Below are 27,944 nucleotides of genomic sequence, written 5' to 3' on the forward strand. Positions count from 1 at the left end.
GAGAGAGACATAGTGCGAGTCGGGGAGGAACAGAGAGAGGAGACAAAGAATCCGAAGCAGGCTCCAGGCTCTGAGCTGTCCACACAGAGCCCAATGCAGGGATCGAACTCACAAACCATGAGATCATGACCTGAGCTGAAGTGTCACACTTAACCGCATGAGCCACCCAGGCGCCCCGGATAGGATTAAATCTTACACTGACGTGTGCATCCTCACTCTACTGAGTACTGCTTCAAGTCTTCTGCCTCCTCCTCCAAGATCACCACCAAACTGTACTGGCAGGTTATGCCTAAACTCTTTTCAATCTCTTCACAATACGTAAACTGCACTGCAGTTGCAGAAATTTGTCAGTACTCTCTGGACTTGTTTCTGCTTCCTTCTTTCATCTTGATCTGGAAATGCTCAGCCTCTCTGGAGTTTTCCATTCTTTATTTCTGTGGGGTAACTATAATTAAGCTAAATAAATAATTTTAAATTCCTATACTACAAATATTATGCTATCTAGATCTTAATTCTCACTTATCCAGTATCTAAAGAGACCAAAAATGAGTTCAACTATGGACAACATAGGATTGGAGGACTTAAGGAAGGAAACAGTTGGCTTTGACTGGCAGCCCCCGCCACCCACTTCACTTGTTACAAAAGACTCATCCACCACTAGCAGCCCCAGTCAAGTCAAACTGTATTTAGAGAGGAACCATGCAAATTAGAAAGAGGTCACCTCTCAGACCTTCATATTTCTCTGAAGATTCTTAGGACCTCTTGGGAAAAAAGAAGGGCAATGACGGATTAAGAATAGCAATCTCAGGGGCACCTGGGTGGCTCCGTGCGTTAAATGTCTGACTCTTCATTTCAGTTCAGGTCCTGTTCTCACAGTATGTGGGATCAAGCCCTACATGTCGGGCTGTGTGCTGACAGTATGAAGCCTGGTTGGGATTCTCTCTCTCCTCGCTCTCTGGCCCTCCTCCGCTTGTGTGCGTGAGTACTCTCTCACTTGCACTCTCTTTCTGAAAATAAATAAACATTAAAAAAAAATAACAGTATCAGAAGAGTATGAAGAATAACTCAGGCATGTATGTAATAACTATTTACTGGATGAATATTTTGGAACCAAAAAGAAGTCCTCCCTTATTTTTCTGTAATCATCACGGGAAAGGCAAAGGTTATCAATTTTCAACAGGACCCTTTATCTCCCAATGCACAGTACCTCAAATTGTCAAGTGATACCTGTCGTTTAGTTATAAGCAAGGACTATTTGATAATCTAGATGTAGAGTGGTATCCTTGCTAATAAAGATTCTCAAAAATGTCTAGTAACCAAAAACCAACATAGGCAATTACCTATTAACTAATTTCTTAAATACCTTAAAGTAATCTAAGTTCCAAACTTCAATTGAGCTATAAACAGTTGAGGCATGGTAATTTAGTACATGAGATACGTAAAGATAAATGATTGTTATTTCTGATTATATATTAGACATACATTTTAGGTTCAGTAACCTCCCTAAATTTCAGTTTTATCTTTTATAAAATGCCCATACTACTCTGATGATAATAATTAGATGAGAGAAGCATTTGAATGTATCTGAGCATTTACCATTACACAAGAATAAAGGATAAAACAAAAAATGAAGGGTGACTGCAAGTGAGCATAAGAGATCGTTTTGGGGAGATGGAAATGTTCTACAATTAAACTGTGATGAGGGCTGCACACTCTATAAACTGATTTAAAAACTGTTCAATTGTACCCTTAAAAAGTGAATTTTATGGGGCGCGTTGGTGGCTCAGTCGGTTAAGCTTCCGACTTTGGCTCAGGTCACGATCTCGTCAGTGAGTTCAGGTCCCGCATCGGGCTCTGTGCTGACAGCTCAGAGCCTGGAGCCTGCTTCAGATTCTGTGTCTCCCTCTCTCTCTCGGCTCCTCCCCCACTCACGCTCTGTCTCTCTCTGTCTCTCAAAGATGAATAAATGTTAAAAAAAAATTTTTTTAAGTGAATTTTATGAAATTGTATCTCTATAAAGCTGTTTTTAAAAAAAATAATGGAATATTAACAGCTTGAAAAGGATCCTTGATTACTCTCATTTCTCAAGTGCTCCTCTGTATCTGTGGCCTTACTACTGATGGTCTGTAGGCCAGTGCATTTCCTTAAATAACAGAGGCCTCCAACTTTCTGCTTAAACTGCCTTTTCCCTATCACAAACAACTGAGGTCTCCTACCATTAAAATAATCTGGTGTTAAAGAGATAAAGAATATAAATAAAGACAAACATTACAGTCTCTCGGGATTTGACACAATGAACCTGAACACAATACAATAAGCCAACTAGTCCTAACAGATACATATAAAACACTCCACTCAACAATATACTTTCTTCTCACATGCAGTATTGTCACTAGGAATAAAATACTCAGAAATAAATTTAACAAAAAACAAGAAAACATGCTCTGAAAACTATAAAATGTTACTGAAAGAAATGAAAGAAGACCTAAAGAAATGGAAAGACATCTCATATTTGTGGATTGGAAGATTTAACTATTAAGATGGACATACTCCCTAAACTCCTCTACAGATTCAACACAGTTATCAATACCCCAGCCGACTTCTTTGCAGAAGTTGACAATCTGATTCTAAAATTCATATGGAAATATAAAGGATCCTGAACAGACAAAACAATCTTGCAAAAGAGCAAGCTGGAAGTCACACACACTTTCCAATTTCAAAACTTACTACAAACCTATAAATCAAATAAATAGAACTGAGAGTCCAGAAACACATTACATTTATAACTGATTCTCATTAAGAGTGCCAAGACAACTCAATTGAAAAATGGGCAAAGGACTTAAATATTTCTCCAAAGAAGATATTAAAATGGCCAATAAATAATTAATACTTTGTTACCTACACTGGAAACAAAATTTTAAAAGAGAAAAGAGAAATAAAATATGACCAATAGTGGCACCTGGGTGGTTTGGTTAGTTAAGCGTCCAACTTCGGTTCAGGTCATGATCTCATGGCCCTTGAGTTCAAGCCCTGTATTGGGCTGTGTGCTGACAGCTCGGAGCCTGAAGCCTGACTCAGTGTCTCCGTCTCTCTCTGACCCTCTCCCGTTCACACTGTCTTCCTCTCTCTCACTCTCAAAAATAAATAAAAACGTTTTTAAAAAATTTTAAATGAGCAATATATGAAAAGACGCTCAACATCATTAGTCATTAGGGAAACACAAATCAAAACCACAATGAGATACCACTTCACCACTCATTAGGATGGCTATTACCAAAACAAACAAACAAACAAACAAAAACTGCTGTTAAGAAAGTTGAGAAATTAGAATGCTTGAGCATTCATTGCTGATGGAAATGTAAAATGGTGCAGATGGAGTGGAAAACAGTTTGGTGGTTACTCAAAAAGCATAAAAGAATTTCATGTGATCTGGCAATTATACTATGTCTATACCCAAAAGAACTGAAAGCAGGGACTCAGGTACACCAATGCTCATAGCCCCATTATCCACAACAGTCAAAAGGTAGAAGCAACACAAGTGTCTATCAAAAGATGAATGGATAAACAAAATGTGGCACATATATGCAATGGAATATTATTTGGCCTTAAAAAAGAATGAAATTTTGACAGGCTACAACATGGATGAACCTTGAGGATATTTCGCAAAGTGAAATGGGACAGTCACAAAAAACCAAATAGTGTATGATCCCACTTATATGAGGTGCATAGAAAATTCACAGAAAGAGAAAGGAGAATTGTGGTTGCCAGGGACTAGGGATAAGGAGGAATGGGAATTATGTTTAATGGGTATACAGTTTTTGTTTGGGATGATGAAAAAGACCTGTAAACAGACAATGGTGACGGTTTCACAATACTGTGAATATACTTAATGTCATTGAGCTACACACTTAAAATGACTAATAACTTTTATGTTATGGATATTTTTCCACAATAAAAAAATTACAATAAGCACACAGTAAAAAAAAAAAAGGTTTAACGTGCATTCCCAATGAAGCAGAAAGCCACCTTCTATAATATTTTAATAAACACATGCAGTCTTAGAACGTTTCAAATTTAAATTTTAAAAAGATTAAAAGCAAAATGTGACCTTTAACTTGCCTCTTTCAAATGATGTTCAGAACCTACTACAATGTTTTTTTCAATTATTGTCTCAGAACATCTATACTACTGACAAATGGAGCTGTTCAACTACCAGATTATTAAATTATTTAAACTCTAAAAATCTAAATGAGACTAGAGCTAAGAGCATGATCATTTTAGAATCCAGTTTACAACAAATGCTATTAAACTGTAATTGTATCACAATGCACTGTATTAAAGCAAAAAGCCTCATGTGTACTGAAATCTCCCTTGGCCTCATTTGGCAGGATTTCTCTGTGAGAATCTGAAGAGGTTATTTCCTAAAAGGTAGGGAAACAAATATTGTACACCTGGAGAGCAAAGCCAATAGTAACAAACCATCAGGTCCCAAAACAGTATTTTGCAGAGAAGGATCTTGCCCCAAAGTCAGAAATAAGACTTCTACAGCCTTTAGGTTTAAAATACTGCCATGAAAAACACAGAAGCAAAGATAACTCCATTCTGGTTGTGCTTTCTTCGTTGTATCTTTAAACATAAGCAGAATTTCTTATAATCATTTTTCATAACTCACTCTCAACTAGGCCCTCAAAGATTCCCAAAATCTTACTAGTTTTCACAGATGAATGTTCTTTCCTACTTCTCACAAGTATTTTCATGGAGTCCTAGGACTCTATCTCCTAACTTGCATCCCACAAATGGCCTTGTCTTAGTGAACAGAGATTAAAAACAGAAAATTAAACATGAGACAGAAATTTTCTCATCAATCAACCATGAACTTTCAAACTACCAGCATCTGAATCCATTCTCTTATTTCCTCTGGGTAAAAAAGAAAAAGTATCTCTTTTCTGTGAAAGAACAAGTATGTCCATTTTACTACGTTCTAGACCTTTATCAGTTACTGACTTCTCTCTAGCAACTTCAACTTCTCCCTCTCTAATGAATCCTTTCTACCAGCATCCAAGCATATTCTTCCTTTATTTAAAAAAAGTTAATATATACTTGAGAGAAAGAGAGAGAGAGAGAGAGAGAGAGAGAAAGGGAGAGAGGGAGTGTGCACCTAAGTGGGGGAGGGGCAGAGAGAGAGGCCACAATCCCACGGTGCCAGTGTAAAGCCTGACAGGGGTTGAACTCATGAACCTTGAGATCAAATTCTTCTTCAAAAAAAGAAACAGACTCAGGGTGCTTGGGTGGCTCCATCGGTTAAGTCTCTGACTCTTGATTTCAGCTCATGTCTTGACCTCACAGTTCGTGAGTCAGTTCGTGAGTTCGCGCCCTCCATCAGGCTCTGCACTGTCAGCACAGAGCCTGCTTGGGATTCTCTCTCTCCACCCCTTCCCTGCTCATGCTCTCCCACTCTAAAAACAAATAAACTTAAAAAGAAAGAAAAAGAAAAAGGCTTCCTTGATCCCATCTCTCTCTCCAGCTACCATTCTATCTTTTCTCTTCTCTATTTTCGTTCATGGCCAAGCTTCTCAAAAGGACTCTTGGCGATTCTCTACTTCCTCTGCAACCATTCGTGTCATAAAAAGTTACCTGAAATAGGGTAAGAAGCAATAAACACTTGTGTTAGTCACGAACCACCTCAGGAAATATAGCATTGCCAATATAGTGAAAGGCTATTGTATACCATCCCTGGATCACATCTCTTGTGCTCACTCCACCTTATAAGTGAGAGCCACTACTCTGATTTTGGTGATAATCATTCCCATAAATTCCTTTTATATTTTTATAACTTATGTATATATCCTTAACACTGTTTTGCATATTTTTCAACATTTAAAAAGGGTATATTCTAAAGACTGAGGCTTTCTAATTCTCAGCATTATGTTATGAGGTTGATACATGTTACTGTAGTACATTTATTTTCACCAAGGTGTATTCACACAACTTACCACTGTCCAGTTGATGGATATTTAGTTTCCCCTTTTTCTGCCAACACAGAGCTGTAGTGAATTGGCATTTCTCTTATGCCAATGAGTGAAAACTTTTCTAGAATAGACACCTACAAGTGGAATTTCTAGGATGCAAGCATCTTCAATGTTGTTTTTTTTTAATGTTTGTTTAGTTTTGAGAGAGCATGTGCATGAGCGAGATAGAAGATCCAAAGCAGACTCTGCTGATCGTAAAAAGTCCAATGCAGGCCTTGAACCCACAAACTGTGAGACCATGACCTGAGCAAAAACCAAGAGTCAAATGCTTGACTGACTGAGCCACGCAGGAGCCCATGGTATCTTCAATTTTAGTAGATATAGACAAATTGTTTTCCAAAACATATCCAATCACTATTCAACCTTCTATTGTTTCCAACTTCCCAACATTCTGTTTTCAACTTCCCACACTCCACTTTGCCAAGATCACTAGTGATTTGCATATTACTAAATCCAACAGACACTTAATCATCTTAGTTGACCTACCATTCAACACATCCAGCCACTAATGGCTCCTTAATATACTATTTTTTTTTAACAAAAAGCTGCAAGTTTATTCACATAATAATTCTAACATGTATCCACATAACATGTATCAAAATTTCAAGCATGTTGTTTTGAATCTCAAGAAACCACAACATTCAGTATTAATTAAAAACAAAAAAAAAAGGGTGACAGTGGTCATTTATAGGTTTTAGTCCAACATGAAAATGCAGAAAATGTTTATTTTGTTGATCTGTGTTGATTCCATGTTTCTCCTTGAGAAGCTTCAACTGTTCTTCCTTCTTTTTTGTGTCCACCTTCTGAAATGCCCTATTGGCATTACAGTACAAAACCACCAGGTTATCTGTTATAAACACTGAATCCTGAAAGGTGATCACACACATTCTAGGCATCAAAGAAATCTTCACAGATCACGCAAGCTGTTCCTCTAGTTGCAGGTGTGTCCCCAGTCAGATTTAATGAATAGATCAGTATTTCCAAAATACATCGTATGTTTCTTCACCTATGATGTCATATGGCAAATTTCTTATATCTAAACTGATTTAGTTCAAGTGGAAGTCGAATATTCACTGTCTTGGCAGGCTGATGAGGTTACTACAGCAAATACTGGAATCCCTCCGGACACCTCTGGAGCTCACTCAACTTTGACCACAACGTCAAATGCAGGACATCATCATACAGGCTCTCTCCTCCTTAATATACTTTTGGTTTCTGCAACTCCAGCCCTCACAGTTTTCCCACCACCTCGGTCTCCTCCCATTTTACCTACCAGACTTCTTAGAAGTTGATGCTTCTCTGTGCTCAGCCATGGGTCTTATTCTGATTCAGTCTACATTCTCTCCTTACATTCTCATGGCTTAAAATACTATGTGTACACAGGGGCACCTGGGTGGCTCAGTGGTTTAAGCATCTGACTCTTGACCTTAAGTCATGGTCTCAAGGTGTGTGGGATGGAACCCAGTGTCAGGCTCTGTGCTGACAGTGCAGACCCTGCGTGGGATTCTCTGTCCCTCTCTCTCGTTCTCTTAAAATAAACAAACTTAAAAAAACAAAAAAACCACCTATATACCTACAATACAAATACCCAAATATGCACCATTATCAAATTTTTCTCTTTGAGATAGAGAACCTCTTTGATCATGTTCTTTGAGGGATCTCAATCTTAATACATCCCGAATTGATTCCTTAATCTGTTTTTCCCTGCCAGGAACTCCTGCTCCAGTAATCCTCATCCTATCAACCAACTGCTCTTGTTCAATCCTCCCTTTAACCTCTCTCCACAACCAACCCATAACCACAGCCTCCCAAAATATATATATATATTTATAACTTTAAAACAATTTTTTTATTAATATATGAAATTTATTGTCAAATTGGTTCCAAAATATATTTTTAATTTATCTGTTCACTTCTCTCTGCTCAGCCACTAGTCAAAACAAGCTATTACTTTATCTCCTTGAACAAATGTTACAATTGGATTCCTGGTTCCCTTGTTTTCTAATCCACATTTCATACAGCAAAGTGATCTAATTTTTTTTAGAGGAAAAGTAGCTTTTTTTTTTTTTTTTTAATTTGAGAGAGAGAGAGAGAGAGAGAGAGAGAACATGAGTGGGGGAGAGGGGCAGAGGAACAGAGAGAATCTTGAGTGGGCTCCACACTCAGCAGAGCCCAACGTGGAGCTCAATTCCATGACCCTAGGATCATGACCTGAGCCAAAATCAAGACTGGGATGCTCAAGGGGCACGCGGGTGGCTCAGTCATTTAAGCGTCCAACTTTTGGTTTTGGCTCAGGTCATGATCTCATAGTTTATGAGATTCTCTCTCTCCCTCTCTCTCTGTCCCTCCCCATCTCCCCAGAGTCCTATCATGAGCTCGCACTCACTTTCCCTCTCTTTCTTTCTCTCTCAAGATAAATAAATAAACGTTAAAAAAAAAAAAAAAAAAAGAAAAAAGAGTCAGAAGCTCAACCACCAAACCATCCAGGTGCCTCCAAAGTGATCTTTTTAAAACACAAACCAGATCATATCACCCAACCCCTGCTTTAAACATTTTAATAAGCTTTCCATTTACCTTAGGAAAAACTTTAAGGTCCTGAAATGGCCTACAAAGCAATGATGTAACTTCATACTTGACGTGACTCCCACCTATCTCATCAGATTTATTTTATATCTTATGAATAACCTCCCTTCCCAGTGCCACCAATCATCTTTTCTTTTTTTAGCTTCTTGAACTTGTGGTGCTTTTTTCAGCATTAGGAAATTCATGTAGACAATTCCATTTTCCCTCAGAGTACCTAATCATAATTAAGTATACACTTTTTTTGATGTTCATTAATATTTCCTCTCCCACTAGGTCATGATCAGAGAATGTTGTCTGTTTTGTTCAGCCTTGCATACCTAGAACATAACCTAGTGGACAATCACTTCAGTAAGTAAACTAATGAACTTCAGGGCCTGGTTAGAAAGGAGCAATTATCTCACTATAAAATAATACTTAGAGATCATGAGATTCTTCACCTAACATCACAAAATCCCAGTATTTCAAAACTGGAATAATTAAGACTCATATTACACTAAAATCAGACACCATCTGCAACAAATTTTAATATAGCAGACACTTAACGTGTGCATTAATTATTTTAGATCGGAATTGAAACACGTCTTTACTTATCTGCCAAGCTATACAACTCTGATTCTATGACTATAACTCAATTCACTTTCTCTATGAAGCTTTTCCTAATAAAGCAAAACTTTATTTCCTCATCTTAGAGGTCAAACAATACCACAACCAATGTTTATTATGTCATTACACACACATTCAATTGTTCAAGAAGTCATTTGAAACAGTATTTTCCAAATGGGTTACTGATAAATGTATTCTTTTTAAAATACTAGACAGGGGCAACTGGCTGGCTCAACTGGTAAAACATGCGACTTTTCATCTCAGGGTTGTGAGTTCAAACCCCACACTGGGAGTGGTGCCTACTTAAAGATTTTTTTTCTAAAAATCTAGATAATTTTAAGTCTCAATTCAAGAAATGTTTATTACACACACAAGTATGCTCAACACTTAAGTGTGAACATAAGAATATGACTATTCATATTACTTATAACCAGCTGCTTCCTTTTAGATAATATTTCTCTCAATAATAATCCTAAAATGCTCCTTCTCCCAGTAGTCCTGCACAGTTTTACACACCAAAACCATTTTCAGAACCAAAACCAAGTAAAATTATATTTCTTGGGCTTTTACTAATACTTGAGAAATATGCAAACCAAATTTAACTAGTTTAAACTTCTCTCAAAAAGTTACTACCAAATTCTAAAAGCATATGGACAAATAAACTGAGAAGTCTATTTTCATCTTTAAAGATGAATGAATGGCTGGTAACGATGGTTAAAAGTCAAAGTTTACAGTTCCTTTTAGAAAGAAAACAACCTTGGGGCACCTAGGTGCCTCAGTTGGTTAAGCGTCCAATCTTGGCTTCAGCTTGGATTGTGATCTCATAGCTTGTGAGTTTGATCCCTGCAATAGGACTGTGCTGACAGCATGGAGCCTGCTTGGGATTCTCTCTCTCTCTCTCTCTCTCTCTCTCTCTCTCTCTCTCTCTGCCCAACTCCTGCTGTTTCTGTCTCTCTCAAAATAAACTTTAAAAAAAAATTAAAAATTAAAAAAAAAAAGGAGAAAAATCTTTTGATTCAGTTTCTTGCTTTCAAAGCATGCAATATCTAAAACCCACTAAGGTCTCCTATTGGAAACTTCTGTAATACATGAGTTGATAATTACTTTCATATTTTTATGAAACAGAAGTACTTAAAACATTGTTCTGCTTAAAAATCAAAAACTCCATGGGGCGCCTGGGTGGCTCAGTCGGTTGAGCGTACGACTTTGGCTCAGGTCACGATCTCAAGGTTCGTGAGTTAGAGCCCCGCGTCGGGCTCTGGGCTGATGGCTCAGAGCCTGGAGCCTGCTTCCGATTCTGTGTCTCCCTCTCTCTCTGCCCCTCCCCCGTTCATGCTCTGTCTCTCTCTGTCTCAAAAATAAATAAACATTAAAAAAAATTTTGTAAAAAAAAAAAAATCAAAAACTCCAAGCTCTATGGAAAATCCTAATCCTAAATTCTCATCCCAGGATTTAAAACTGTCCACAGCTTTTTAAATTCTTACCTATTTCTATAAAACCTTCAGGGTTTATCTGAGCCTAAAAATAACCTACACACGTCCAGATCTACATATTTACTCAAAAACTAGTCCTTCTACTTAGAATATCCTTCCTTCTCCCCATTTCTAAACACATCCATTTCAAAGTTCACTGCATACCCCACTTCCTCCAAAAAGCCCTCCAAGATTCCTCTGTCACTAAGATCACTTACTTTCCAAAGAATTTCTTTGTATCTCATCTGGCCACTTAACACTTGTATTACATTAGGATTATTTACTGATATTCTAGGGACTCTCCCTACTCACCTCCTTATTATAAGCCTCTAGAGAGTAAGAGCCACGTAAACATCATTTCACTTACTCTTTAACCCCTGTGGTGATTAACACAGTGGCAGGCATACGACACATACTCAAAACATGTGATGAGTTTCATAAAGGTCACAACTGTAGTGTTATTGCCCTAAGAGTCAGTGGTAATACTCACTAAAAGTTGGGTTTCAAAATATGATGTGGCCCATCATTTTCTATCCACAGATAGTCTCCCATTTCCTAAGACTTTCAATTATATCTGATAACAATAAGAGAGTAGGTCTTCTTTATATTGTATTCAATATATTATCAATCCAATAAAGGCATTAATAGTGATATTAAATGAACTCTGTTGCTTTTAAAGCAATTTTTCTACAAGAGTTTATCTAAAAGTAAAACAACATATGTTCAAGAAAAAAAACCATACAGAAATGATCAATTTCTATTTTTACTTAAACCCTGTACTCTCAAATGTTCACCAAATGTAAGTGCTAGACTGTAAAATCTCAGAATCATACTTGGCAAAGTGGGAAGGTGTAAAAACTGAATATTTCAGTCTACAACATCCAGAAAGAAATGATCTGTTCAACAGAGCACTGTAAGACTGCTTTCATTTGCAGTACCTGAGGAAGCCAAGAGAAAAGAATACAAGTCCAAACTGCAAAATAAAAGCAAATTTTTTACTTAAAAATGCATATACCACATTAAGCAAAAGTTTAACAACATTTTACAGCAAAAGATCCTTGGAGTGCACACTAAAAAGGAATTTCTCAGTAATTTCATCATCATTTGCATATGTGAAAAAACGGATGGTAACAAAGTACCCCGTTTCTTTTTTTTTTTTTTTAAGTTTATTTATTTTGAGAGAGAGAGAGCATGCAGTTGAGCAGAAGAAGGGCAGAGACAGACAGAGAGGGGATTCAAGCAGGCTCCAAGCTCAGTACAGAGCCTGATGCAGGGCTCAATCCCATGACCGTGAGATCATGACCTGAGCTACAATCAAGAGTTGGTAACTTAACCCACTTTATTAACTCTAAATTCTGTTAATAAGGTTCCAGTTAAATGTAAACAGGAATACTGCTTTAAGAAGGTTAAGGCCATTTAAGGCTACTGCTCTTTAATAATAACTTAGAAGTTACGGGTTGTTTATCATGGCACAAAGAATATTTACTTTGAAAGATCAAACTGTAAGTAAGAAGAGTAAACATACTTTCAAAATATTTTCTAATTCAGACTTGTAACATATTCGGACAAAAGTCAGAAGGAATTTTGAAGGTTTTACAATTGTCATTTTAAAAACTATCTTTCAGTATAGACCTATACAACACATAAGGTACAATGTTAACACTCTTAGTTCATTCACCAATTACTTAACCAGAGCATATACTGTGCCAGACACTGCACTAATGTTAAGGATATTAAAAATAAAAGTACTCTGGGGCGCCTGGGTGACTCAGTCTTCAGGTTAAGTGTCCAACTTTGGCTCAGGTCATGATCTTGCCATTCATGGGTTTGAGCCCCGCGTTAGGCTCTGTGCTGAGACTGTGTCTCCCTCTCTCTCTCTCTCTCTCTGCCCCTCCCCCATTCGCACTCTGTTTCTCTCTCTCTTAAAAATGAATAAACGTTAAAAAAAATATTTTTTAAAAAACAAATAAATAAAAGTACTCATCTCCAAGATTTGGGTGCACCTACCCAGACTAGAGAAAGATGGCAGTAGGGAAGGAGGAAGGAAAGGGAAGAAGGCAAAAGAGGGAGGTTGGTTCTAAGCAGAGAGAACAAGTGCAACAGCCAAGAAGAGAGAGCACAGCACAACCAGGGAATACAGGTGTATCAAGTACAGGTGGAAAATAGGGTTGGGGGAGTACAAAATAAAAGTTAAGACTGGAGAGATACATGAAATCAGACCAGACCTGTGGGATTGTTTATCAGATCTGGAAAATATAAAGAGACCTCTGCAAAGAAAATGAAATCTCCCAGATCTTGAGTGACGACTTTATTACATTAAAAAAATACTAAAACATAAAATTAGGTATGAACTCATTATATTTATAGCTCTTAAGTTTTACCTAACTGTAAAACAGAAACAACTTTAAAAATTAAATACAAAATAAAATTTAAAGTAACATTAACATAACATGGGGCACCTGGGTGGCTCAGTCAGCTAAGCCTCCTACTTCAGCTCAGGTCATGATCTTGAGGTTCCTGCGTTCACATCCTGTATGAGGCTCTGTGCTAACAGCTCAGAGCCTAAAGCCTGCTTCAGATTCTGCAAGATTCTCCCTTTCTCTCTGCCCCTCCCCTGCTTGTGCTCTCTCTCTCAAAAGTAAACATTAAAAACATTTTTTAAATAAAATAACATTAATATAAGACTATGACGTATTCATAATAATTCACGAACAATGTTGTAGTCGATCCTAGAAATATGTAATCTCAGGTCTAGTTTCATATTTACAAACCACTTCTACAATATGACTTTGATAATACTAACACAGGAAATACTTATGAATATGTTATACTAAATGGATTTAATAATTCCAAGTATTTATAGTTGCTAGTTTAGGGAAATACAACCATATACTACCATGCCAGCTAGAGGTCCTTAAATATTGATTTTAAAACACATTTTTTAAAAATTAAAAAAAAAAAATAATAGGGGCACCTGGGTGGCTCAGTTGGTTAGGTGTCCAACTTCGGCTCAGTTCATGATCTCAAGCTTGTGAATTCGAGCCTCGCGTCGGGCTCTGTGCTGACAGGTCAGAGCCTGGAGCCTGCTTCAGATTTTGTGCCCCTCTCGCTCTGCCCCTCCCCCCATTCCTGCTCCGTGTCTCTCACTCTCTTTCTCTCTCTCTCTAGAATAAATAACAAACATTAAAAAAAAATTTAAAGAGTCCTCACTTGCTGGGGCACCCAGGTGGCTCAGTCGGTTAAGTGTCCGACTGGATCTCAGCTCAGATCATAATCTTACCATTTGTGAGATTAAGCCCAGCATCAGACTCTGCACTAACAAGGACTCTGCTTGGACTTCCTCTCTCCCTTTCTCTCTCAAAATAAATAAATAAACTTAAAAAAAAAAAAAAAAAGAATAAAGAGTCCTCACTTGTTAACTTTAGCAATCTATCTTATTTGTGGTTTAAGTAACTTAATTGAAATCTACAGTAAATGTGTATGCAGTATAATGACTGCTGAGATTTGGAACAAAATACTTATACTGTAAACAAACTCTTTCATATTGATTAATTACATAGATGGGATCCACCAGATACATCTCACAGTGAAGACATGACACTAACTACTATGCCAGGGCTCTTACTGGTTTGGCCTGCTTAAATTAACAACCTACCATGACACGATCCAGTTGAACTCACCATCTTTCCTTGTCTGAACCACCACAAAATCATTAGTACAATGCATTATAACTTGGCACAAACACAGTAATAAACAACATCTAAACACAGCAACAAACTCCCAAGGGAGTAGCTGGCTACAAAGCAGTGCTTCAGATGTTACAGAAGAATCCCTAGTTAGAAGAACAGTACAAAAAATGAAACACAACTAAAAAGTTTTAAGGGACAAAATCAGATTTGTAGTTTAGAGGGAAGTCAGGAAGCAAACGAGAAGGTTGCTGCAATAATTCAGTGAAAAGTGAAAACCTGGATTAAGGCAGTAATACTAGGAATACAGATAATATAGAGAAAGCATTTAAATTTAAAGATGTTAAGGAAGTAGACTCTTGGGGCCAGCCAGATGTGAGAAGTAAAACAGAGGAATCAAGGACAACTTGGAGGTTTCTGGAAAAGGCGATGACAGTGGTACGTTACCCAAGGCAAGGAAAAGAGCAGGATTTGGGGGTGAGGGGATTGACTGAGAAGCAGTAGAAGAATTAATTCGTACATGATGAACACTCACTGAAACTATCTGATGAGCTTCCAGCCTTACCTCTCCCCCAGCTTTTCTGGAAATTCTTGCCCCCCCTTCACCGTACCTTCAAGGTACAGGTGACCAGTGAAGTCTGAATCCCTAACTTAAGCTAAGCCAATGCCCAGACCACATCTGTTTTTTATGTATTTTTAAAATTTATTTATATCTATTCATACACATGCACACACACATTCCACAATCAAAAAACCCTAACTACCACCACAGTAAATAGGGACCATGTAAACTAACATTGAATCCTAAAACAATACTCAATCTCAACTATCCACCAGGGATCTGCTAAGACAGGAGATGACCAGCTTTTTCTAAGCCACAGAGTAAATATTTTAGGTTTTGCAGGCCCTACGGTCACAGCTATTCCACTCTCCTATTGTAGCAGCAAAAGCAGCTACAAACAACACAGAAACAAATGGGTGTGTCGTCTGTGTCCCAATAAAACTTTATTTACGGACACTGAATTTGAGTTTCCTATAATTTTCACAGGCCACAATATTTTTTTCCCACCATTTAAAAATATAAAAAACATTTTTAGCTCACAGGCCATACAAAAGCAGGCAGCACTGGGCCTACTAACCATAGCTTACTGATCCTTATGCTAAGCCAACACAGAACTGCCTTCCCTTAAAACTCCTTCCAGATGTCCTCTCAGTGTTAACCTTAACTTAAAACAACAGACAAGGAAAACAATCCTAGTTGACAGAACTGAAAATTTTCATTTGGCTTACCAAAGAATTCACTCCATTTGCAAGGAAGTCAACAGATGAAGGCCCACATACTTGCTGGTTTTGCCATTTACCTTACACTGTACTTGCCTAGCAACGTATGGTGTAAGTTTTGGAACAATGCTACCTTCCTCTCTCCTCCACACCAAACAGTTTTAGTTTTGTCGGTGTTTTTGTTGTTTTTCCACAACTATGTATCAGTTATCTCAGGAATGATTAAATTTAGTATTTAGCCCACAACTTTGTCAAATATGTGACAAAGCAGATCTAGCTAGACCAATTAACAAAGGATATCACCGTGTGAATCTGGACTCAGAGAACAAGGGCCTTTGGATGGAAATTGGGTTGTCTCTATTGAAGAGAAGAGGGTATCTGCTGTTATATGCAGATAGCTATATTATGTTAAAAAATACATATTCAGGGGCGCCTGGGTTGCTCGGTCAGTTGAGCGTCCGACTTCGGCTCAGGTCACGATCTCACGGTCTGTGAGTTCGAGCCCCGCGTCAGGCTCTGGGCTGATGGCTCAGAGCCTGGAGCCTGCTTCCGATTCTGTGTCTCCCTCTCTCTCTGCCCCTCCCCCGTTCATGCTCTGTCTCTCTCTGTCTCAAAAATAAATAAATGTTAAAAAAAAAAAAAATTTAAAAAAAAAATACATATTCAACAGGGGCGCCTGGGTGGCTCAGTCAGTTAACGATCCAACTCTCGATTTCAGCTGAGGTCATGATCTCATGGTTTATGAGATCGAGCCCTGCATCAGCCTCTGCAATGACAATGCAAAGCCTGTTTGAGATTCTCTCTCTCCCTCTCTCTCTGCCCCTCTCTGCTTGCATGTGTGCTCTCTCTCTCTCTCAATGTAAATAAGTAAACATTAATATATATATATATATACACATATATATGCATATATAAAAGTAGGACTATGTGTGCACTAAATAGCTATGGGATGAATGAGGGGGACAACTATGTTTTAGAGTGCCCTTTACTCCACTTCTCTCTGGAATGCTGCAGTTAGAGCATATTGGTTTTTTTTTTTTTGTTTGTTTGTTTATTTACTTATTTTGAGAGAGAGCATGCATACACACGAGAGGCAGAGAGAGACAGAAACAGCATGCGCATGTGCACATGCACGAGTACTGGGGACGGGCAGAGAGGGAGAAAAAAGAATCTTACAAACCATGAGATCATGACCTGAGCTAAAACCAAGAATCAAATCCAAGAGTTGGAAGCTTGAATGACTGAGCCACCCAGGTGCCCCAGTTAGAACATGTTATTACAATGTAGCTCCCTAGCCAAAGTTGTGCTCCACAGGTGGACAGATCACCAAATGAATCCTTTTCCTGGAATTGAGATTTAGAATCAAGGCAGCCTCTCTCTGATAGCAGCAGATATAAAATTTAAAACTCAAAAGGTATTAGTTAAGTGTTAAATTTCATCTGCAGCAAGGGCGAACTGAATAGAGAAAGAACATCTAGAGAGTAATAAAGAGATACTCCTAACCACATCTGCAGCCCCTGGATCCAGCTGCTCCTGAGTTCTAGCTGTCCTCTTGTGGGTTGATTGCCTTTCTTACAATTCATGGGATATGTGGTATGTTCTCAACAAGTTCTTTTTAGTTTAAGTTAGATATGTGTCACTCGCCTAACCAAAACAAAGTGCCTACTAAACAATCCAAAGGAAGGTATTCAGTTGAATAAGAGTTCTGGTTCCCACAAAACACTTAAGAGATGGTAGCTGAAGCTGTACAAATGGATGCGATCATCCAGAAGAGTGAAAACAAAAGCCCAAGGCTAGGGGGTGCCTGGATGGCTCAGTTGGTTGAGCGTCTGACTTCGGCTCAGGTCATGATTTTGCGGTCTGTGAGTTCGAGCCCCACGTCCAGCTCTGTGCTGATAGCTGACAGCTGGAAGCCTGGAGCTTGCTTCGGATTCTGTGTCTCCCTTGCTCTCTGCCCCTCCCCCGCTCATGCTGTCTCTCTCTCTCTCTCTCTGTCAAAAATAAACAAACATTAAAAAAAAAAATTAAAAAAAAAAACCAACAACGAAAGCCAAGGCTAAAATCAAGAACTTTCAATATCAAAGCATTAGCAGAGAACTAAGTCTGCAAGAACACAACTGGTAGGAAGAAAGGGACAAAGTCGTAAGAGTCCAGGAAGAAAACAGTATCAAGGAGAAAATGGTTAACAAAAGTAAGTAGACAAAGAGATAAAGGAGTAAGCAGTAACTATATAATTTGGCAATAAAGAAGTCACAGGCGGCCTTGGCAAGAGCAATTTCACAAACAGGATGAGAAAGACAGGCATAAAGTTTAAGAGTGCAGAGGAGGGGCACCTGGGTGGCTCAGTTAGTAGTAGCACGTGGGACTTCAGCTCAGGTCATGATTTCACTATTTGTGAGTTCAAGTCCCATACTGGGCTCTCTGCTGTCAGCACAGAGCCTGCTTCCCTCCAGATCCTCTGTACCCCTCTCTCTGCTCCTCCCCAGCTTGTGCTCTCCACACTCTCTCAAAAATAAAAACATTAAACAAAACAAAACAAAACAGGGCACTTGGGTGGCTCAATCTGCTAAGGATCTGACTTAGGCTCAAGTCATGATCTCACAGCTCCTGAGTTCAAGCCCTGTGTGGAGCTCTGTACTGACAACTCAGAGCCTGGAGCCTGCCTCAAATTCTGCGTCTCCCTCTCTCTGCCCCTCCCCAGGTTGCACTCTGTCTCTCTCTCAAAATAATAAACATTAAAAAAAAAAAAAAACAAAAAAAACTGCAGAGGAAGTACACAACACTACCCATGAAGTAATCTTGCCATTTAAAAAAAAAATTCAAGCCTTGGGGTGCCTGACTGATTCAGTGAGTAGAGCATGCAACTCTCGATCTTGGGGTCGTGAGTTCAAACCCCATTTTGAACACAGTTTATTTAAAAGTAAAAATTCAGAGGGTGCCTGGTTGGCTCAGTTGGTTGAGCCTCCCACTCTTGATTTCCACTCAGGTCATGATCTCATGGTTCATGGGAAAGAGCCCTGCATCAGGCTCTGAACTGATGGTGTGGAGTCTGCTTGGGATGTTCTCTCTCCCTCCCTCTCTGCCCCTCCTCAACTTGTTCCCTCTCTCTCTCTCTCTCTGAAAATAAACTTTATAAATAAATAAATAAATAAATAAATAAATAAATAAATAAAAATAAAAATAAAAATAAAAATAAAAATAAAAATTCAGGGGCACCTGGGTGACTCAGTTAAGCATCCAACTCTTGATTTAGGCTCAGGTCATGACCTTGCCATTCATGGGTTCAAGCCCCGCCTCACTGACAGTGCAGAGCCTGCCTGGGATTCTCTTTCTCCCTCTCTCTTTGCCTCTCACGCATTTGCTCTCTCTCAAAATAAATTTTAAAAACACAAAGTAAAAATAAAAATTCAAGGGGTGCCTGGGTGGCCTTGGTTAGGCATCTGCCCTCTTCCTGGCTCACCCTCTTTCAAAATAAATAAACATTAAAAAAATGAAATAAAAAGTCAAGCTTCAATTGGATCAAGCTTCTAAACGTAACTACTATATACAGAAAAAACAAGGGACTGAGGAACATACTACATAATACCACAGGGATGCAGCCAGCACTATTTAGACTGTGAGAAATCTCATAGGGCAAAAAACATGGCTTCTTTATCAACCCAATTGTATAGAAATGAGTAAGTGCAAAAATCAGAGAAATCTGAAGACTGACTAAATATGTGATGACACTAAGGAATTAGTATTAACTTCTTTACTGAAAAGTTGGATTATTGTTTTAATCCTTATTTTTTAGAGATATATAAGGAAATAGTATTACACAGTCCTTATTTTACCAGTATGTCTTCCCTGATACATGGTGCCAGATGTCACTCAGCAGGGTACAGTCCCCTAGTTAACATAACAAGTAAGGAAGATACAAAGTGATGCAGGGATTCAAAAAAGGTAGGTCCCAGTTGGAGTATCCAAAGGAATCATGGAAAACTTTAGGAAGACAATGGTACTTCCACTGTGCCTTAACAGACAGTGAAATTTTAACAGGGTAGGGAACAAGAGAGGAAAAGTGGTATTTTAGATGGAAGAAATGGAAGCAATTGCAAAGAGGTGTGAAGTCCTGTCAATGCAAAGCACTGGCCTATACTCACCTCTCCATAAAACTGTCGCTACCATAATGACAAGAAAAGAAAAAGTCAAAGTGAAAAACTGTAACTCACTAGCCAGCTCTAACTTAACAAAATCATGCGAGACGCATTCAGTCCTAAAGTAGCCTCGAGTAGCACAGTCCCAAGGTACATCATGACAATATTTGGGTAGTCAAACCATACTGGCTTTCCAGAGCAATGTATTCGTGTCAATCCCTGATTTCCCCTGCCACACACCTACAACTCTGGAAAAACAATGCACAAGGTTCTTTTACCTATCCTAGGAAATTATAAAAATAGTTTAAAACGGTACCCAATAATAAGCTTTGTCTACCCTCCTAAAAGCCACCGCCATGGTTCATTTGGCACCACAAAAGAGGTAAAATTACCTTCCCTCAGAACATTCCTCAGGTTACAGATTTTTTAATAAAATATATACATGATGAAGCAGGTAGATTTCATTTTTTTTTTTTTATTTTTTGACTATATCTACTTTTTTTTAAATTCCAGTGTCATTAACATACACTGCTATATTAGTTTCAGGTGTACAATATAGTGATCCAACAGTTCCATACGTTACTTAGAGCTCATCAAGACAATTGCACTGTGTCAACTATACTGGAATTATATTAAAAAAAAAAATTTTTTTTTCAAGTGCATTCCTAATGTCCTTCACCTTTTTCACCCATTCCTGCCACCCACCTCCCTTCTGGTAACCATCTGTTTGTTCTCTGTAGTTGAGTCTATTTTTTGGTTTGTCTCTTTTTTCTTTCCTTCGTTTGTTTTGTTTCTTAAATTCCACATAGGAATCATATGCTATCTGTCTTTCTCTGGCTTATTTCACTTAGCATCATATTCTCTAGATCCATCCGTACTGTTGTTGCAAATGGCAAGATTTCATTCTTTTTTATGGCTGAATAGTACTCCATTGTATATATATATACCGATCTTCTTTATCCATTTATCTATTGATGGACACTTGAGGTGCTTCCATAGTTGGCTATTGCAAATAATGCTGCAATAAACACAGGGATGCATGTATCCCTCAAAATTAGTGTTTTCAAAGTTTTGGGGTAAATACCCAGTAGTGTGATTATTGGATTGCAGGGTAGTTCTATTTTCAATTTTTTAAGGAAACAGTCTTCCACGGTGGCTGCATCAGTTTGAAATTCCACCAACAGTGCATAAGGATTCTTTTTTCTCCACGTTTTCACCAATACTTGTTTCTTGAGTTTTGTATTTTAGCCATTTGAAAGATGATTTTAAATAAAATTTCTTTGTTCAAAAACAGAATTAGGCTGGGTGGTGCAGTTGATTAGGCATCCAACTCCTGATTTCAGCTCAGGTCATGATCTCCAGGTTCATGGGATGGATCCTTGCATTGGGCTCTGCTCTGGGAGGGCTGAACCTGCTTAAGATTCTTTCTTTGCCCCTCTCCTGCTTGTGTGCGTGCTTGCATCACACACTCTCTCTCTAGTCCTCTCTCTCAAAATAAATAAGCTTTAAAAAAAAGAGAGAGAGAATTAAGGGGTGTCTGGGTGGCTCAGTTGGTTAAGCGTCCAACTTCAGCTCAGGTCACAATCTCAAGGTTCATAGGTTTGAGCCCTGCATCGGGCTCTGTGCTGATCGCCCAGAGCCTGCAGCCTGCTTCAGATTTTGTGTCTCCCTCTCTCTCTGCCCCTCCCCTGCACTCTCACTCTCTCTTTCTGTCTCAAAAATAAACATTAAAAAAAACAGGATTAATAAGTAGTCTCAACATTAAAATGTTTTTGTAATATTTTGGAAATGAATTCACTGGTTCTAATATTTTCTGTGTGCCAATACCATTAAAATTCTCAGGATGTGATGCTAGTGAAAATGAACATCAGGACAGACAGGAATGCAGATGATCAGCCAAAACTCCATAACGGTCATGTTTATCATGTCCTCTTCCATTTACTAGAGTTATCACTTCAAGCAATCAAGATATTCAGTATAAAAAGTTACAGGTAGTGGTACCTGCTTGAACCAAAGGAAAAAGCACCAAAGTAACAGGTCTGGTTAGCTTTAATCACTGACTACACCTCGTTTCACACTTACCGACACTGGCACACACCCTCCCAGAAATCAAATATAATCGTTCCAACTTATCAGAGGAAATGAAAAAGGAAATGGGTAAAATATAATGAGGGCTGGGAGTTCAAAAGCTGGGAAACCTTTACATGACATAGGAAAGTTAAAAAGAATTTTTTTTTAATTTGAGTACGATTGACCTAAAAAAAAGTTTTTATAATAAAATACCTGGAGAATAGAGCTAAAGTAAACAATAAAACCTAAGTCATCAACTTTTACAATATGTACCGTACTTCTGGGTCACTGTCCGCGTGTGCCTTTAATACCTGTAAGAATACTTCTTTGATTTTATGAAAAATACTACAAAGAAAAGGCCTCATACATTTTGGACTCCATTCTAAACCAGTAGATGGCCACAAAAGAAGAAATACCTGTTTTCTTTGTTCCTCTCAGGTACACATAAAGTATGACATTTACCTTAGCTCTTCAAAAAAGGTAAGATACATAACTTTTAGAAGCCTTCACCTTCTGTCATCTTCTGTAGCTGATAGTTACTTTCTCCCCTTCAAATATTGATCACTTGCTCATACAGTTTTCTTTAGATTATCCCTTTGTGAAAACTTAGATTGGATATCACATTCACATTCAATCTAACAATTGTGTAAAATACTGATGATACTGGAGAGATATAACCATAGCTCTTGTTCTAAACACACTACAAGAGACCTATCAGAAAATTACAATACAAAAGGAGAATATATCAGCTATTACAAAAGGCATACAATTCAAGAGCACAGAGAATGTATGTCATCTGACAAAGAGAAAGTAATCTGAAAGAAAATATTCTATCTTTAGGAATTCTTAATTACAGAGCTTTACCAAAGCACTGTACAATCATCTCTACACCCCAAAACTGTGGAGTGCTTTCCAATTAATACAGCTAAGCTCTTTGTGAGTGTGTGTGTGTGTGTGTGTGTGTGTGTGTGTAAACCACACAGTAAAGATTGGGTCATTCACAGACCTCCTATCTTGTCCACACCTGATGCAAACTTATATTTAAAGTAGAATTTGCCTACTGTTCCTGCAGAGCTAACAAAACCCAAAGTCATCAGCATACAAGCCACCACAAACTGAATGAAACTGCTGATATTTAGAAAAAAAGAAAAATCACTGCTCCCAGGTAAATTGACTCTAAAAGATCATTAAAAATAACTTCTGGAGGATTTTTTTTAATGTTTAGAGACTGAAAAATGCAGTGATGAATAAGGAAAATAAACCAGAAAAATTTAAAGAAGCCAGCTTTGTTAAAAGACAAGTGGCCACTTGCCAACACGTCTTTATGCACATATGACCAAAGAAGATCCAGGCAGATTCACAGGCCACAAAGGTTCTTATCAAACGCCAAATTAAGAAAATTCACATAAATATTTCAATTTTGATAAATCAAAGTACAGTGAAATAACAAAAGCACTTCACAAAGCTTTGCAGAATCAATATGGAAACAAAGCTTTGAGCTTTTTAAACACATGAGTCCTAAAAATCAACACGTATCTTAAACGTCACATTTGCAAATATCTTATTCACAGGCACTTATTGCTTAGGTTCCCTCAAGACATACCGGTCACTGAAAAAGAGAATGGCCTTAGTTTAAAATTTCCGTAAAGCCACTCTGAATGGCAACTGACTACGAGAAGAACCCTAAATGGAACTCTTCGTCTTAGTGCAACTCCATACACGAGCATTTCAGATTTGTACTTTCAACTTCCTATAAATGATAACCACTGTAAGAGAAAAAGCAGTAAGGATAGTCCTAAACTCCTATACCCCAAGATCCCCCCTCAAAGAGTGGAAGGAACAGCAAAGTGGAAGGAACAAAGCACTGACGTCAATTACGAGATTAACCCCGGGCACAGGCAGCTGGAGGAAAGGCCTAAACATCAATATCCAAACCCGAGCTATCGGGATAACTAGGTAACAGACCGACTGCGAAGTTAGGGGCGGGGGGGCGGCTATTCAAGTATTACACCCCCACATTCCCATTTTTAGTCAATCCCCTTCGCTAGCCGAAGGTGGAAATTTTTTTCCTTTTTTTTTTTTTTTTTTTTTTTTTTGCAGAGGTGGGGGGAGAGAGCGAGAGAGAGAGGGAGAGGGAGAAAGAGAGCGAGAGCGAGAGAGGGGGAGAGACGTGCGCAGGATCGCGAGAAGGAAAGCGAGAACTAGTTGGGTAATGATAGCCAGAAATCTAGGCCTATTTTCTCTACAAATAACTTGAAACTGAAGAGGATATTAAAAAATCACGAATCTGTCGCTAAATTTTCTGAGGGCTGGAATGGATTAAGAAACGAAAGCGGAAAGGAGAAACAGTGAAAAGATGGATTTCTGGAAATTTTTGTTAGGATGGTTAGCCTTATGTTTTTTTTTTGTTTTGTTTTTTTTTTCCGAGGCCGGGGGTGGGGGTGAAACGGAAAGAAGAAGGGCGAAGCCGGATCGAGCAGCCCCGGCCTGAAGGGTCTCCCGAGCCCCCAAGGCGGACCCAGTTCACCGTCTCCCCACCCCCACCCCGCACCCCGCGGCCAGGCCCGGCCCGGCCCGGCCCTCCGTCAGTCAGTCGGCCCCGCTCACCTCCAATCCCTGCTCCGCTAGGCCCAAACCATCTCCCAACTGCGGCAGCGGCGGCGCCGGGCCTGCACCTTCACCGGACGCGCATTCGAGCCCGCCCGGGGGCGGCGACAGACTGCCAAGGACGAGGAACTCCGGGCGGCGGCGGGGGTTCGGCAGGTCTGGAAAGGCGCAGGCGGGGGCGGCGGCGACGCGCCTCACACGGAACAGGCGGAGGTCCCGCCCCGCTCCATGACGGTCGGGCCCAGCCCGGGACGGCCGACTGAGGCGGCAGGGGCGGGCCGACGAAGACCTGGCACCGGGATCCCCGCCCCGTCCGCTGGCGGCGGCGGCGACGGCGGCTCGACTCCCGCAGCCAGGACGGTGACTGACGCAGCGGCCGTGCCACCCATGTGATCAGGGCCGGGCGGGGGCGAGGCGTCACGTGGCGACGCCGCGCCCCGCCCCGCCAGAAAAGCGGGGCCCTGCTGGGCCTGCGGTGACCGGAGGCGACACGGGGGCCGTGACGTGCGCGGCTGTGGGGGTCGGACGACGCCGGACGGGCGGAGCACCGGCCCCGGTGGCTTAGACCCGATCTCCTAGGCCCGGCGGCCGCACAGGGCAGGGCCGCCGGGCAGGACCCGGCCTGCAGATCCGCGACGCGCACACCCTTCTGTGCACGTAGCCGCTACCGGGGACGGGCCGAGCCGGGTCTACCGGTTCTGGGACTCAGGTGAGGGGCGGGGGTCAGGTCGTGCGCCCCTGGCGAGGATCTGGCGAACCCGAAGCCCCTTCGACCGCCTTCCCGGTGCTGACGTTGATGGCCGGAGTCCCCGGCCCTCAACAGGTCGGCGGAGAAAGGAAGTCTCCAGGGACTTACTGCAGGAGGATGCTTAGAACCACGCTTGAACTTCTTCCATGAAGGCTCTCCAGCCCTTTCTGTTCGTCATCCAAACATTTTCTGCCAGTAATACTGTTCTTCAGGATATCATTTTCAACGCTTTCCTTCATCTCTTAACATTCTGCCAGTCAGGGCAAACTATAATTTAATTGAGAGTAAAATAATAGTTATAGACCAGACAGGATTTTCAAAGGGTCTCATGGAACGCAGTTTGGTAACTGTTCAGAGACACTACCTCTGGTTCACCATTGGAAGAACACTTTATAATCTCTTGCCTCTTACTTGTTTTCTTTCTGTGCAGAAGCCTCAGGAAGCTGGGAGGAGCGTGAAGGGGGTGGGAGGTTACTTTCTACCAACTAATTTAGAAAAAAGCGTGTTAAAGATTGCTTTTGGTAAGGTGCAAGGTTTTTGAGGAGCTTTATGATAAACTCATAAGGAATGTGCATATGAAAATGTTTTTGTCAGCCCTTAACACTGGTAATTCAGCATCAATAAAAGTATAATTTTTCCTTTTTAAAATTCTTAACTGACCACCTATTATTTTTAAGCCTCACTCTTTATATCTATATAGATATTATCTATGTATCTCTATAGATGAGGAAATTATTAGTGCAAAACTCAAAAAGAACTGTGATGAAATAGAGGAAAAATAATTACTCCTCCCATCCCTGCCCTTTAACTATGGTAGTCCTGGAGGCAATCATTTGGCATTTTCTAGTGTATCCCTCCCAAGATATGTTATAAATAAACATGAAAATATAGTGATAACATACTTTTTACAGGAAAGATAATGTACTATATATACTGTTAAGTTCCTTCCTTTTCTCACTTAAAATATCCTGGGTATCCTTCCATATGGATGTGGGGCCACAAGCCAACAAAGAATTCTTGAGAGGCTTTTGGTGCAAGAAGGTGCTTTTATTACAACCTGGGGTCAGAACCTGTGGGCAGAAAGAACTGTACCTTTGCTGTATGAAGGCAGTGGCTACATGCTTAGTGCTCAAGGGGGAGGGGAGCTGCAGGGAGTATTAGGTCATAAATGTCTTCCTCGAATTTCTACTCCTAAAACTAGTTTCAGAAGATTTCTCTGGTGCTTAACAATCACCTCAATATTAACTGTTGGTGAGATTTACAGGCACTCATGAGACGCTTTAAGAATTCAGGAGTCAGTGCATGTTTGATCCTTATCGAAACCATGTAAGCTATAGGTCAGCCTTCTGGGCTAAAGGTGAACGTTTTTCTGCTTCTAGCCATCATCGCTTACCACTACATGAAGAACTGCTTCATTCTTCCCAGCGGCAGTATTTCCATTGTATGCAAATATTTATTTAGTCAGTCCCCTATAAGTGGGCATTTAGGTTGTTGCCAAGCCAAAGCTATTACAAACTAGGCTGTAACTGATAACTAATTACCCCATACGATGGGCAACTAATACGTAAATCCTTACCCTGGAACCTTTAGATCAAAAGGTACTTTTAACTTTGATAGATACTGTCAAATTGTCCTCCGCAGAAGTTGTGCCAATTTTATTTGCTTTCTTTCAAGTTTTGCCTTGGAAGATTTACAAGGTTATATTGGAAGGTAGTGGGGATGGAGAGAAGTAAAAGAAAAGTTGTCATTTTACACAATAATTAAAGAAGTATGAAGATGCAAATTGATATTTAATAAACTTTACAAGAGGTTTCCTTAACTTATTTTGGAATAAATGTTATTTGTCATTTAATCAGATGCATCAATTTTAACAAAGTGAATGTCTCTATTTTCATGTTCCAGAACAATGTAAGTCAACTGCACAGAATAAAGAAATAGTAGAAAATACTGACCATAAAGCTATAAGAGAAAAAAAAAAATGAAAGAAATGTATGGTTGTTTTATTTTATTTTATTTTTAGTTTCGAGAGAGACCGAGTGTGAGTGGGGGAGGGGCAGAGAGCGAGGGAGACACAGATCTGAAGCAGGGTCCAGGTTCTGAGCTGTCAGCATAGAGCCTGACACGGGGATTGAACTCACTAGCTGTGAGATCATGACCTGAGCCAAAGTCAGATGCTTAACCTACTGAGCCACCCAGGCACCCCAGAAATGTATGATTGTTTTATTAACATGCAAGATTTTAAAGTATTCAACATAGGGGCGCCTGGGTGGCTCAGTCGGTTGAGCGTCCGACTTCGGCTCAGGTCAGGATCTCGCGGTCCGTGAGTTCGAGCCCCGCGTCGGGCTCTGGGCTGATGGCTCCGAGCCTGGAGCCTGCTTCCAATTCTGTGTCTCCCTCTCTCTCTGCCCCTCCCCCGTTCATGCTTTGTCTCTCTCTGTCTCAAAAATAAATAAACGTTAAAAAAAAAAAAATAAAGTATTCAACATATATTGTTCAGTAGCAATTCTGAGTAGATTTCTGTGTTTTATAATTCACAAACAAGAAAATGCAAGGGTGTCTGGATGGCTCAGTCACTTGAGCTTTCAACTTCAGCTGAGGTCATGATCTCACATTCGTGGATTTGAGTCCCATGTCGGACTCTTGCTGACAGCTCAGAGCCTGGAGCCTGCTTAGGATTCTGTGTCTCCCTCTCTCTCTGCCCCAGCCCTGTTCACATTCCCTCTCTGTCT

The 27,944-nt window shown here is 39.8% G+C and overlaps 1 protein-coding gene across 4 annotated transcripts in view; it reads right to left on the minus strand.

Moving 5' to 3' along the window:
• AFF4 (AF4/FMR2 family member 4) overlaps nucleotides 1-27,944 on the minus strand; it is a 104,719-nt gene that overhangs the window by 67,318 nt on the left and 9,457 nt on the right. For 2 of the 4 annotated variants that reach the window (XM_042934957.1, XM_042934951.1), the window contains one exon: nucleotides 25,324-25,482. In XM_042934957.1, the coding sequence (XP_042790891.1) occupies nucleotides 25,324-25,454 (131 nt within the window). In that variant the 5' untranslated portion in view covers nucleotides 25,455-25,482. Of the gene's footprint in view, nucleotides 1-814; nucleotides 847-24,467; nucleotides 24,857-25,323; nucleotides 25,483-27,944 lie in introns of those variants that run through there. The other 2 variants (XM_042934965.1, XM_042934975.1) reach the window with 2 other exon arrangements.

This window comes from Panthera leo, chromosome A1, assembly GCF_018350215.1.
Source record: "Panthera leo isolate Ple1 chromosome A1, P.leo_Ple1_pat1.1, whole genome shotgun sequence".
NCBI classification, from domain to species: domain Eukaryota; kingdom Metazoa; phylum Chordata; class Mammalia; order Carnivora; family Felidae; genus Panthera; species Panthera leo.